Source organism: Neolamprologus multifasciatus, chromosome 3 (assembly GCF_963576455.1).
Source record: "Neolamprologus multifasciatus chromosome 3, fNeoMul1.2, whole genome shotgun sequence".
In the NCBI taxonomy this organism is placed as follows: Eukaryota; Metazoa; Chordata; class Actinopteri; order Cichliformes; family Cichlidae; genus Neolamprologus; species Neolamprologus multifasciatus.
In genome coordinates, this window is record NC_140441.1 from 43,358,635 (window position 1) to 43,371,337 (window position 12,703).

Here is a 12,703-nt window from a genome sequence, read left to right on the forward strand (position 1 = left end):
AATTCAAGCAGCTTGTTTTTTCCTTTTCCCTTTTTTTCCACAACTGCATTTGGTGGAGGAGTGTTTTGGCTGTGTCACGCTAAATGAGAGTCCTCAACGTGAAACGCTCAGACAGTGATTGAGGGGTAGCTGCTGTTGCACATTTGCTGACAAGCTCAGAGTGGATGCAAAATAGACAAAAGCACAGGGTGCAGAGAAGAAGACCTGAGGAGGAGACGAGCGGGAAGGACTGGCTTTCATTGAGATGTGCATCACGTTCCTTTGCGCTCAAAGCAGAACAGAGGAATGGGGAGAGGAGAGAAGCGGAGGTACAGAGGGAGCCTGCGAGAGAGAAGGAAGAGGAAGTGAAGGAGAGAGTGAAATTCCCATGAACGATTCCTGGCGTTCCCACCAGGCTAATTAAACTTCGACTGTTAGAGAGCCTTAATTACATCACCCAATTAGAGCTATGGTTTCGATACTTCAGTGTTTGTAATGAGTCTCTGTCAGAAGGGTGACAAGCGCTAGGAAATGTGGACCTCGATTACAAAGCTCAATATACCGAGCAGAAAATGAACAGACAGGAAAGAGTCTCCAAAGATGCATATGGACACTCATTTGCTACACATATAACAACTATATTTCACACTAACAAACCTATTGAGATTCTATCCGTCCAACATTAAAGCTGTGTCTTTTTGTCTCCATATATCATGTTCTGTCTGTTCTCTACCCCGACATGACCTCACTTTGCTTTTCTCCAAGCTACTTATCAGTCCCAGAATGTTGTAGGCTCTATATCGGTTTTACTCTGACGAGATCAGAGCTTTGAGGAGCTCCTCAATAATTCATCAGACAGCATGCTATAGAGACAACCTACGAATTGCTCTTCTTAGGCCGAGGAGTGAAAATAAGAGATTGGGTGATAGATGAGGGATGACCTGGAGCCTCTCGGCCCCCCTCCGCATTCAATGTGACTCAGAGCCAAGTCGATGGGTTTGGGTGTTAGTTATTTGTCAGGGTGATGCTTTATTGATCGCTCTTAGCTAGTAACAGGCCCAAGTTTATCAATATAGGTTCCACGGGTTGGATCCTGAGCAGTATGGATGCTTGAACCTGCATGACAGGATGTTTTCTAAGAGGTACATCATCCTTTCAGGGTTCAGACAAGTGTTACTGTCCAAGCCTCTACCCCTACTGTGTCTGATTGGTCAGATTTGGAACGAGCCTTCTGATTTGATCATTTTCTGTGGGAAAAAAATAATGCAATTGAGTAAAGGTCGCATCAGCTGCATGATGAATGTTTGCATGAGTTATAATGAAACGTCTCCCAGCTACCATAGGGCGAGACGCGGGACATGTTGCCAGTCTGTTGCAGGGCTTTAGGTGATTGTCTTTAATTAGCAGAGTTATTTTACAGTACCAAAAATATGGATCACAGTCTTAGTCGGGATACCCAGTCTCTGCAGAGGTGCTCAGTCAGCCTAATCGCACAAGCGAAGAATGCATTACTCGACATTATTCACATGCCTGTAACCATTTTATTTCATTACTGGTCAATGGTGCATTTTTGTCATTTACAAAAAAATTATACATATTCTGCAAACTACACAAAAGTGGTTTTTGAAATTCTAATTAGAACCAAATGTTTTAGGGAGGATGGCCTTTTTCCTTGTGTTGCATTCTGAGTAGGAAATCTGGCCGCTTTAGCTTCAGATTGTAAACAAATGCCCCGGAGCACCGTGGAGAAACATGATGGTTTGCAGATTGTCTGAACCTCTGACATGGTAATGTCTTCATGGAGATTGGAGACTGGAGACTTTATCGCTGCACAATATGTGACTCTGAGTGAGATACAATATGAGCAGGGCATCATATCTTTTTTGTCAAAACAAGTCACTTCACCTGAGAACAGCAGCAGCAGTTTACAGAGCCCCGCATATAAAGAAGCAGGTTTGTTCCCTGCACCGATTATAGGGCCACCTATTGTAGCAGGATTCAGAAGCAAGAAAGGGATAATATATTATGCTCGGACACGCAGTTAGATTTTCCATCTGCAGCCTAATCGAAGCTGAATTGCAGAATGCTGAAACTCCAAACAACCTTTTTGCTCTAAATATTTCAAATGGATGTGAGCGGGGTGATGTGATCAGCAGAATAACGATATTTGTCAGGAGACCGACGTGGATGCATCAGTATCCATCTGCCCTGTGCTTATTTTGAGTAAATAGGAGGGGTGGGGGTGACTCATACTGGCAACGCAGTGGAGAGGCATGCGGGTAAAGATAAAGAAATTTCATCATTGTGGACTAAACGTCTGCCTCAGCTGTTCAAATCAACAGAGTCAAACTCAATCAATCAGGCTGAATATCTGAGTCTCTCCCGCTTTAACGCTGAAACGACAGAGTGGGAATGTTAAAGAAACAGACCTCCACACGTGGGAATCATGCCTAATTTTTTTTTGGCATCAGAACTGGTCTCAGTAAATCCCAGTTTGGGTCTGATGGCTTTGATGTAAAATAATACACATTCACCTAAATATTTTATGCTCACTTTCCTGGGTTTCCTCGGGTTTACATCAGTCTGTGGTTCTTGGCAGCTTTCAGCAGGAGAACACATGCAGGGATATTTGTGACATGTATCCCCCACCCCACCCCACCTTCCAACCTGGCTGTTAACAGCACCAGAGCTGCATACAGGGACCGCACAGTGCAGTGTCGGAAAGCCAATTGAAGTTGCTGATTGGTTTTAAATATTGGTGCAGTAGGCTTAGGTCGCACAACAGGAAATGAAAAGATGTTTCACTTGATAACTGCCTGGAGGTCTGACATGTGGCTCACTCTGTGTATGAGGGCTGAGGTTCATTATTCTGGTAGGAGCTGCTGCCTGCCAGTCATATGGGATAATGCCATGAGGCCTTCAGGCTTTGGCTCCCAAAAACTAAGAGGACAGCAGAGCGATGTGGGTCACTTGCTTGAACAATCGTTTCTATGTACACTTGTGCATGATGACTCTGAGCCTCCCGTAAATATTTAATAACCATTGTAAGCGTCACTCCGAGGGGCTCCTATAAGCCAGACTTTAAGCAGAGACGCACAGTGGTCCTGATTCCTGAGGATTACATTAAATGTTTATTGTAACAGGGGCATCTATTTGCCATGTCAGCCGCACGTACAGTAAGTAGGACGCACTGTGAGCAGAGGTAGCTTCTCAGTAATGGGCAGGCTGCACACCGAGCAGCAGGTATGAAGCTTGAAATTGCACTCGCAGCATCTGTGCCACGCGGACAGACGGCAGAGTAAAGATAGCAGCGCTAACGTCTCGTCGTCACCATCACTCGCACATGCGTCCCGTATCTCTAAGAAACGATCTTCTCTGCGTTCCCAAATCGTTGGCCCCACCCCCCCTCGCCGGAGCGACTTTGACGAGTTATTTTACGAAACCCAATATTTTCTTTCTTTCTTTTGAACGCACTGGGGGAAATCCTACTCGAAGGGAATCTGCTTTGTTCCTCAAATGTGCTGCCACACTCTGCTGTCCTCTCGCCTTCAAGGTGAAACTCATCCCTCAAACACAGACAGAAAATGTATGGGAGAGAAATAACTTGAGCATTGCCATGGAAACTAGCCTTTCCAGTAGTGGTGGTGAAATAATAACTTAGAAAGGTTGAAGTATTACTAAGTTTCTTTCTCCTTTACAGCTCTCACATTTTTGCTTTATTTCAAGGCGTTTCTCTCACGTGTGTTGTTATATGCTGATATGTCGCAGTGGCTTTGTTAACCCAATGCATTACCTTTTTTTTTAACAAAGCCTTTGCCATTCTTTAAGTGAAAATGTGGGGGTTTTGTAACTGACCAATGGGTTTGGGGGTGTTTGAGTGCTGCCGAGCTGAATAAAGGCCACAGAGGAATTCTTACAATCCCAGAACCTCCTATTAACCATCCCCTCCCTTCCCATTCATTCCTGAAACGCCTTATCCAGCCGCTCTCTCCCACTGAGTCTCCCTGGTTTACCTCATCAATCGAACGCAGAGCCAGAGTCATGATTTTATGCTGGTGATGTTGGCATTTCTTTGCTTATGTTTTGCTGTTACCTTCCCTTTTGTCCCCCTCCAAGATGTGTTGTAATCTAATTCACTCTGCAATACTTCTCAACTGTTTCCTTTACTTGACCCTTTTGCAACACTGGACAGAAAATTGAGTGTGTAAATTTACTGCTATTAATATTCTATTTCCTGTTAACACACTCCTGATATGTCTAACCATTTCAGTCTATGATACAAGGATTCCTCTTAAATGCACCTTTTTTTCCCCCAATAATCTGAACTGAAGCAAAGTCGAAGCTTGTTTCACACTGGGCTAAAATTGCATAACTGAGGCTTGAACTGAAATTCTGGCTCATTAAGACCTTTTTTTTAATGTTATTTGTGTTGATGGCTGTTTGAAAAGAACATCATTCCCCCATGTTTAACGTGTGGTTTTTGGGAGGGAAGTGGGCATGAGGGAGTCATGATAAAAAACCGAGCAGTATTATTTAATACTCTGTTACTCAGTGCGCTGTAGTGTAGTGCACTGAGAGTTTGGGTTAAGAATTAGAGGCATCAGTTTTCTGCAGCCGCTCCTGAGGGTTTGCATACAGATTAAGCTAATTAGAAATGAGCCATAGAAGCCACCATGCCCAAAAGGGGAAAATAGGATTGAGACAATTCTTCATGTGAATTTGGGGGGGGGGGACAAGTGAATAATGCAACAATACATTATTATTCTTTTTTTTTTTGTTACATTCTGATTATTTTTCACCCAATAAAGAAACAAAAGTGGAGAGGAGGTAAACAAAGGTGGGGGTGGGGAGGGGAGGGGAGTTGTTTATCACTATCCGAGAACAATCTTACACAGCTTTCTTTTTGTAATTTTTTTTTTCATGCAAAAATCATGCGGCCAATTTGTTGATGTAAGTGACCTGAACCTCGTGGTTTGCTATCTTATTTAACCAATCACAGCAGAAACACCTGAGCGCTAGCGTAGCCAGCGTAGGTAGGACTAGAAAGGTTAGCAGTGAAGGTTAGGCTGTGTAGTACAATAGATGTTACGTTGTTCAGTGTAATTTGTAGTCTGCTTTTACCTTGTGTTAGTGATATGACATGTAGGAATATGCAGCACAGCGAAATAGGTCAGAACAGTGAGGAGCAGGTGCAGGCTAGAGTATATTCTTACATCTTGTTTTATAATGCAGCTCAAAGTCAGTCAGCATATTAACTTTTTAAATAGCACAGACTAAACTTGTAGAACTAACCTCATGTTAAGCTGTAGTGCTGATCTAATACTGGTGTTTCTGTAACATTTGAACTGTCTTTCTTCTGTTGATCTGGAAGTCGTCTCTCCCTCGGGTGGTCTCTAACACTCTTTTCCTTCGTTGTCTCTTTCTTGTCCTAGGAGGTGAATTAGTGTTGCCCATTATTACAGTGGACTCCCTAGACCCCCCATCTATCGCCACCCACTACCCAGTAATACCCCCGCCCCCCACCACTTACCGCCCTTTCCTCACCCTGCTTGAAACCACCAAAGAATCCCTCCCCTTGCCCAACGGCCGGCCCCCTTGCCCCTTGGACCAGGAGGACTGCGAGGAGACCATCGAGGTGTCGGCGTACGGCTCGGGGGAGATGACCGAGTCAGATGACGAGGACTATTACAAAAATTCCGCCCTGGTCACCGACAGGACTGTCCTCCCCCCTCCCCCCGGCCGTCGAAGGTGGCGTCCAAAACCCCCGAGACCGCCATTTCTCCCGCTTCCCCAACTCCCGCCCCCCTCTCTCCTCCACCCCCACAGCCAACCCCGACCAGCTGAACCCGCGCATCAAGTCAGCCGGCGGCGGCAGCAGCAGTAGTAGCAACAACATCCCTGCCGGGAAAATGAACACCCGGGACCAAGTGCTGCTGCCGCCGGCCCAGCCCTCTTTGGATCCAGGCCACCGTAGAGTCCCAGGTATAACCTATCCCCCAAATTTCCCTCATGTTCCCACTCCAGACCCCACGTCTCCAGAGAGAGGGCTCCCGGGTGCCGTGGAAGTGCAGCAGTCGAGCAGCACCACCGGGATGGTGGTGGGCATCGTGGCAGCCGCTGCCCTCTGCATCCTCATCTTGCTGTACGCCATGTACAAGTACCGCAACCGCGATGAGGGCTCCTATCAGGTGGACCAGAGCCGTAACTACATTAGCAACTCAGCCACACAGAGCAATGGGGCCCTGGTGAAGGAGAAACAGCCCAGCACTGCCAAGACGGTCACCAAGAACAAGAAGAACAAAGACAAAGAGTACTACGTCTGAGGGAGTGCCGCCGTGACACACAGGGGCAGACAGCAGAGCACTTAGAAAAGGAAAGAGACGGCGGGGAGAAGGAGGGAGAGAAGGCAGTATGTGGGAAAACTGCAAACACATCACAGTGGCTAATTCATTTCAAACTTCAAGTATTGTCAGGTGCTCATACGTGTTACCAGTTCATCTCGAATCAGAGGGAGGCAGCAAACGAGATGGCACAGTGACATCACAGCTCTCCTCACACATTTCCACATTGCTTTGATTGATTAGACTAAACTTCAGTTGCATTCAATGCTAAACACAGTGTGGATTTAAGGAAAGGCTATTACATCTCTACACATACCGTGCCAACAACCACGTAGCAAATGCTGATAAAGCAGTGATTCATGGGTTAGCATTTGACAAGCTGCTTAATATCCAGAGTACTGTAGGAAAGCATCGCCATCAGTATTTGTGTCAAGGCCTGTACTTGATTCTGAGGAGAACCTGCGTCACCTTAGACAGTATCAAACTTTTTTTTTTTCCAACCAGGCTCGAATTAGCAGATCAATATACTGCCAGCTTAGAGAAACACTGTGTCAAATCCAGCTCCTCCACCTCTGTAAGTGTTCGACACCTCCGATCTCTCGCCTCTCATCGGATCTCTCTCTCTCCTTCTCGTTCACCCACGAACTCTGTTTCTCTCCTTGTCTACGGTGCCCAGCAGCCGATGCAATGTAAACTCTGCCGTGTTTCAAGCATGTAGTATTCATTTACGAAAAAGAGATAAACTGTTTTTCCTTTCTGTGGAGTTTAAAAAACAAAAAAAAATATGACGCCGATGACTGACGATCGTAACAACATTAAAAGTAGCAACTACGTGAGATGCCACCGCTCCAACCTAACGGATGCTAAATCGTACGTTTAGCCGCCAAAAACTCATCGAGGCCAAAAAAAACACCCCTTTTGGTCGTCCTTTGTTCCAGCAGATCTGTGTCATGTGTATCTGGGGCTCTGAGGTGCCCCCTAGTGGGCCAGCAGAGAAACTGTCACGTCCTTACAAGTTACTAATCACCGGAAAAACAGAAAAAACCTCCAGCAAACAAGATGAACTCTGTTCTATATAATTATAAATATATGTATAGACGTTGCAGAAACATATGGACCTATGTGAACGAATCGAAAAGTGCGTTTGCTGAGACGTGCACAGCAAAAGATAAGATTCTTGAACAGCTTCACCGTCCAACCCCCCCGTTCCTCAGACCCCTGCCCCCTCCTTCATGAACAGTGCGGCTGATGGAATGCCTTGCTGCAAGACTCAGTCACTTTGGTTTGCTCTTTTCTTTTCTTTTTTTAAATTTCTTTTCATTTCTGGAGGAATGAAAGACATTTTAGGGAGATTCTGAATTCATTCGTGTTGGAGTTCCACTGTGGAGAGAGATACCTTGCAGCAGCTGAAAAAGAGCAACCGTGTCGTTCGCCCCTCTCTAGCCTGACTGGACTGACGGCAGCCCGCGGGCGAAGCGAACTTAATGGGAAGAGCGCACAAATAAAAGGAGAACAGCAGTTCCCTGGAAGATGTACAACAGAACTCTAGTATTCCAATTTTCTCAAGTCTATTAAGAAAAGAAAACTGTACCATGAAAAGAAAAATTCTGAAAAAAGTTTGTGAAATGTCTAAATATTTGACTTTCATCCCATTACTAAGAGAAATGTGTTTTCCCTACTATCATTCCTGTTTGGAGAAAAAAAAATAACTATGATTCTGGGAAACTGAAATTTCTATGTATTTTCTTTTGGTACCTGAGCAAATATGATTTGGGTTATGAACATGAAACCATGCATTCTCCTTTTCCAGAGGAGAAAACGTCCTCTTTTATCCTCCATCTGTCATCCTTAGCCTCTTTCTTTGTTCTTCATGCATTCCTTTTTCTCTGTAGAGATCGTATGTCCCCGTACCCTGTGAGGAAAGCAGGTTTTATCCATCCTCTGATTTTTATTTACTTTAATTTGTTTTATATCTATTTCTGTCTATACGGCGAGAGACGAGATGGTAGTCATTTCACTTGACGGGCTCCGTCGTTACTCTCTTCTGCCACGTTTGTCTGGTTTCTCTCTTTCTCCATTCTGAGCATACTCTCCCAGTATCTTCCTGTTCTTTCTAAATGTTATTGTAAAGTGTTCCAGTGAGATGACTCTAAATATGTGTACATTAACAGAGGGAATACACTTGGTTATATACTTCTTACTTACTGCGTTGTGTGGTCTGTTCATTGTCTCCTTATTTTCAAATTTGATTCAATCCCCAGGAGGTACCCAGAGGACCGCAAATTGCTTTGAAACAGTTCGATATTACGACATCCGATGGACCAAGTTGCTGGTGAAAGCAGCTCTAGTTAGCATTTCTGACTCTGACACCCCGATTAAGATAAATGCTCTGCAAAATAAGTCTGTAACTGGACCCGTTTTAAAGGGATAGTCTCATTTCTCAGTATAAAGAAAAGTTATGGCATCAAATAATTTGAAAGATGCTATAATCACATAAAATTCTCCACATCACGGCTTTAAATGCTGACATATTTCATAACAGCACAGTGGCCCTAAAAGCATTAATGTGTTAATACATTTTCCAAATTAAGAAAGTAAGACGATTTCACACTGCCGCGTGAGGATGGATGGTCGGGTTAGTAACCGCAAGCAGTTTTAGTTTAAATGTATCTTAATATTGTCAGAAATCAATAGAAACACAGGGAGCAATTACTCACCCAATGACGTTTTTATTTCAGAGGAAAACTTCAGCTCCTTCACGTTGATGTGAGCGCACTTTTCTGATTTTGAGTCTATTTGGATGTCTCTTTGGATGTATTTTTTTCTCCTTTCCACAATTGTCAGACTTGACTCGAGTACGTCGAGACCGCGTTTGTTTTATGTCAGTTACATTTTCATTGTGGAGCTGAGGTTTTCAAAATATGAGCCTCGGCACCCCAGGAGGGCACGAGGGGAGAGACGCGAAGCAGAGACACTGCCTGAGATCAAAGAGACGGGTGCGTATGCAGGTGGTCTGAAACAGTTGGGAAAGTTTAGACCAGAAATTTCTGTCAGAAACGGCACTCGCTCTCAAACTCTCCCAAACGCGACACGTGTATTTTTAGGTATTCGGTGCCACTTCCAAAGGACAATAGAAAGAAAACACGTTCAAATATGTTAATGACATTCATTACATCCATATAGGAAATGGTATTTGCTTTTATTGGTGCCCATTTACACAAATACACATAAGCTCAACTATACGAAGCTCAACTCACAGTGTGCCTGCTAACGTTTTACTTCCTGTATTACTAACCCCAACAGGCCTGGATGAGCTGCAGCCCAGCACCTCTGGAGCGGGTACAGTAGGGGTTCATTGTTCTGCTGAAAAATCGCTTTAGCAGCAATGAGGCGCTGCTGTCATTATGAAACAAAGGAAAACATCCTGCAGTCTTTTGTTTATTCCCTAAGCTTTAACGGTCCTTCAATGGCAGAGCATTTTTTTTAATATATACATTAATTTTGTGGCCTGCCAAGATGATCATATCTCTATAGTATTGTTTGCTGTGATCCTGCAGGAAAATATAAAAAACATATTTTTTATTCTGCTGCCTAAACAAATTTCAGCCATCTGTAATACATTTCTTGTGCAGCTCTTTAAGCTGTTTAAACTCACACGTGTCCCACTGAAATTACTTTTAGGTCAGTTATTGATTATTATTCTGTGAGACATCTCTTAACGAGTCTTCATCATGAGTCTTCTTCACTCCTCTAAAAAAATCCTTCCCACAAAGTGATAAAAAAAAATCATCACAAGTAGAGAAGCATGCTAACGTCGTAAACTTTGAGAGCAATCATCAGACTCGAGCACAATCCTTAGCTCTTAAATCCAGCATGAAGTTACCGGGCTTTACTTCAGTTTAAAAAAGATGGAGGCGGTAAACCTTCGCAATTGATACGTAAATCAACTACTAATGTCATCATTTTCATACAGTCAGAAACTGCGGTACCCCTGAGAGGTCAAATGCACTTTACTCTGGATCTCTGTGCTGGTGAGATCAGAATTTGAGATTCGCATACATATTTGATAAGCCACATCATTCTAATAGTCCACTGGAGCATTAGGATGAATGAAAAACAAGACACAGACAGGGCTCCTGGTGAGCTGCACCGGCTAATTTTACCTTCTAAAAAAAATGAGGAAAAACAACAGCAACATAGTAAAAGAAGCAGTGCCTTACTTCCAACCCAAGCTACATTTTTGGGAGCAGCAGCATAGTGTCATCACATGGTGCAGGGCGCTGTATCACAGAGAAAGATGCGTTGTTTAGCCAGCTATTGTCACGTCAAAAGATCTTTACACACTGAGCACACTTCAAAAATGCAACACGATGTACGCGCAACATACGTATACCACACCTACGTGACAAATGTGGGTTTTTTGGAAAATTCATCCTCAAAAAATTCACTGTGAAAACAATGAAGTCCACATCAAGCCATGATGAGCTCATCTTGTTTCTACACAAGAAAAGGAAGAAATGGAGACTGTGGTTCATTCGCTATTCTAATTCTCAGGTGTAGAGAGCAGTTCATTGTTTGATCCAGGAATTGATAGGATGTCAGGATGGGACCACATGTGAGGAGACAGATCACTTCAGAGACCTAGACACTGACCCAGAGCCGTGTCTAGCTGTGTGTCAGAGGTAAAATAGTTTTATTTTACTATTTCCATATCATTGTGTATTCAGTACTGGTGCCCTACCAGTACTGAATACACAATGTGATCTACAAGAGTACTCGTTGCCCAGTGCAGTGGTCCGACTGGGCAAAGCTGTTTATTTGGATCCAAAACATGAGCTTGATTCGAAAAAATAAATGCCACAAATTCATCCAATGAAATTACCTGGTCGGTAATAAGATGCCCTGATTGCAACATGTCTTAGTTGACCTTAACAAGGAGGCAAGCTGTCTGCAGGGTGTTTGTCTAATCGCCACATTAGACAAACTTTACAATTTAACTCTTTAGTTTCACAATAATAAGAGAAGACACAAAAATATTTGGTCCAAGAAGAAACACAAAAGGTGGAGTCATATATTCATCTATACGAGGCTTCCACTAGACTGGGATGTTGTTTGAGAGGCTCAGTGGTCGAGTACAGACAGGATGCTAAGCTGGGTTCTCTACAGGCCGCTGCCTCTTTGGTTATAGAGGACACTGAGGCGCTCCCTGTGCCTCCACCTTTCAGCATCCATACCAACGCCACAGAGAGGGAAACGTTGGAGTTTTTCTCCTGAGGAACGGAGCAGTAATGATGGCTCTTCCGCAGGAGGCACAGAGGGGCTCGTCTCCAGCATTTTGTGCATTAAAAGCCTTTATACGGCTTTAAAGATAAACAGAGGATGGGCTGGGTTTAGTAAAAAAGTCAGTTTTGAGTTTTGAAAATATTTTCTGTTCAGGTGCACTCAACTATTAAAAAAAGCTATAATTATTCTTTTTAAATAGAGCAATTTGATTCATCTAGTATAAAGAAATCCTGTAATTTTGTCATATTTTAGAAAAACTGTTAAACCACACAGTAATTAAGCTCTGCCATTGTTCTTCGGATCTCTGTATTTTTTTTTTATGCTGTCCCTGACATCAACAGTGTTGCCACAGTCCACATGAGACCAGCCCCTAAATATCTCTCCTCTCCAGTGCCACCTATTGAAGACCTTGCAAGAGAAGATGCTGATTATTGCTCTGTTATTTATAAAGCTATGTCTGACATAAAACACCGCCCTCTTTGCATTCACGAATCCCTCCATCCTTCCTTCCTTGTATTGATTTTCCAGTGAAACACTGGGATTCCCTCTTCTGCTTGCAGAAAACACTTTCACTATGAGACCTTGAGAGAAGCTTGTTTATACAAGGAGAATATTTGAATACGCATAATTTTACATTTAATTCTCTTCACTTTAATGTCCTTCACTTGCATCAAAAATCTCGTTGGGCCTCATATTAAGAGTAAGCTGCTATCAGATACAAATTCAACCTTGGACTCCACTCCAGATCTTCTTGATTTGTCATGCAATAAGAAGGGAGCAGGCCTCGTATGGCTATGATGCTGCTTGTCAGACACAATGCTTTTGAGTCTGTACACGGGACTACTTTGTAGTCATGTCTTTTAGTTAGAACAATGAATCTGTGTTAACTATTTCTGACCATTAATAAACACATCCTGGAGGAGTTGGACTACCATGCTACCATTAGTGACAGTGACCCTGGTCAAATGCAAAACTCTAGTGCAGCTATTCTTAATTTCATTAACACCAACCTACCTGAAATTGATCAGATCAGATTAATATCCCAGAAGTTTAATTATATTGATGCTATACTCTGATTAAAGTGTTCCTTTAATTATTCT

The 12,703-nt window shown here is 43.3% G+C and overlaps 1 protein-coding gene and 1 long non-coding RNA gene across 2 annotated transcripts in view; one reads left to right on the forward strand and one right to left on the reverse strand.

Moving 5' to 3' along the window:
• Positions 1–12,578, forward strand: part of nrxn2b (neurexin 2b) — a 728,828-nt gene extending 716,250 nt beyond the window's left edge. Inside the window, 2 exon segments of the mRNA XM_085143691.1 lie at positions 5,412–5,710; positions 5,712–12,578. Coding sequence (XP_084999817.1) covers positions 5,412–5,710; positions 5,712–6,302 — 890 coding nt within the window. The 3' untranslated portion in view covers positions 6,303–12,578.
• LOC146523309 (uncharacterized) overlaps positions 1–12,703 on the reverse strand; it is a 431,764-nt gene that overhangs the window by 239,409 nt on the left and 179,652 nt on the right. The window lies entirely within an intron of this gene.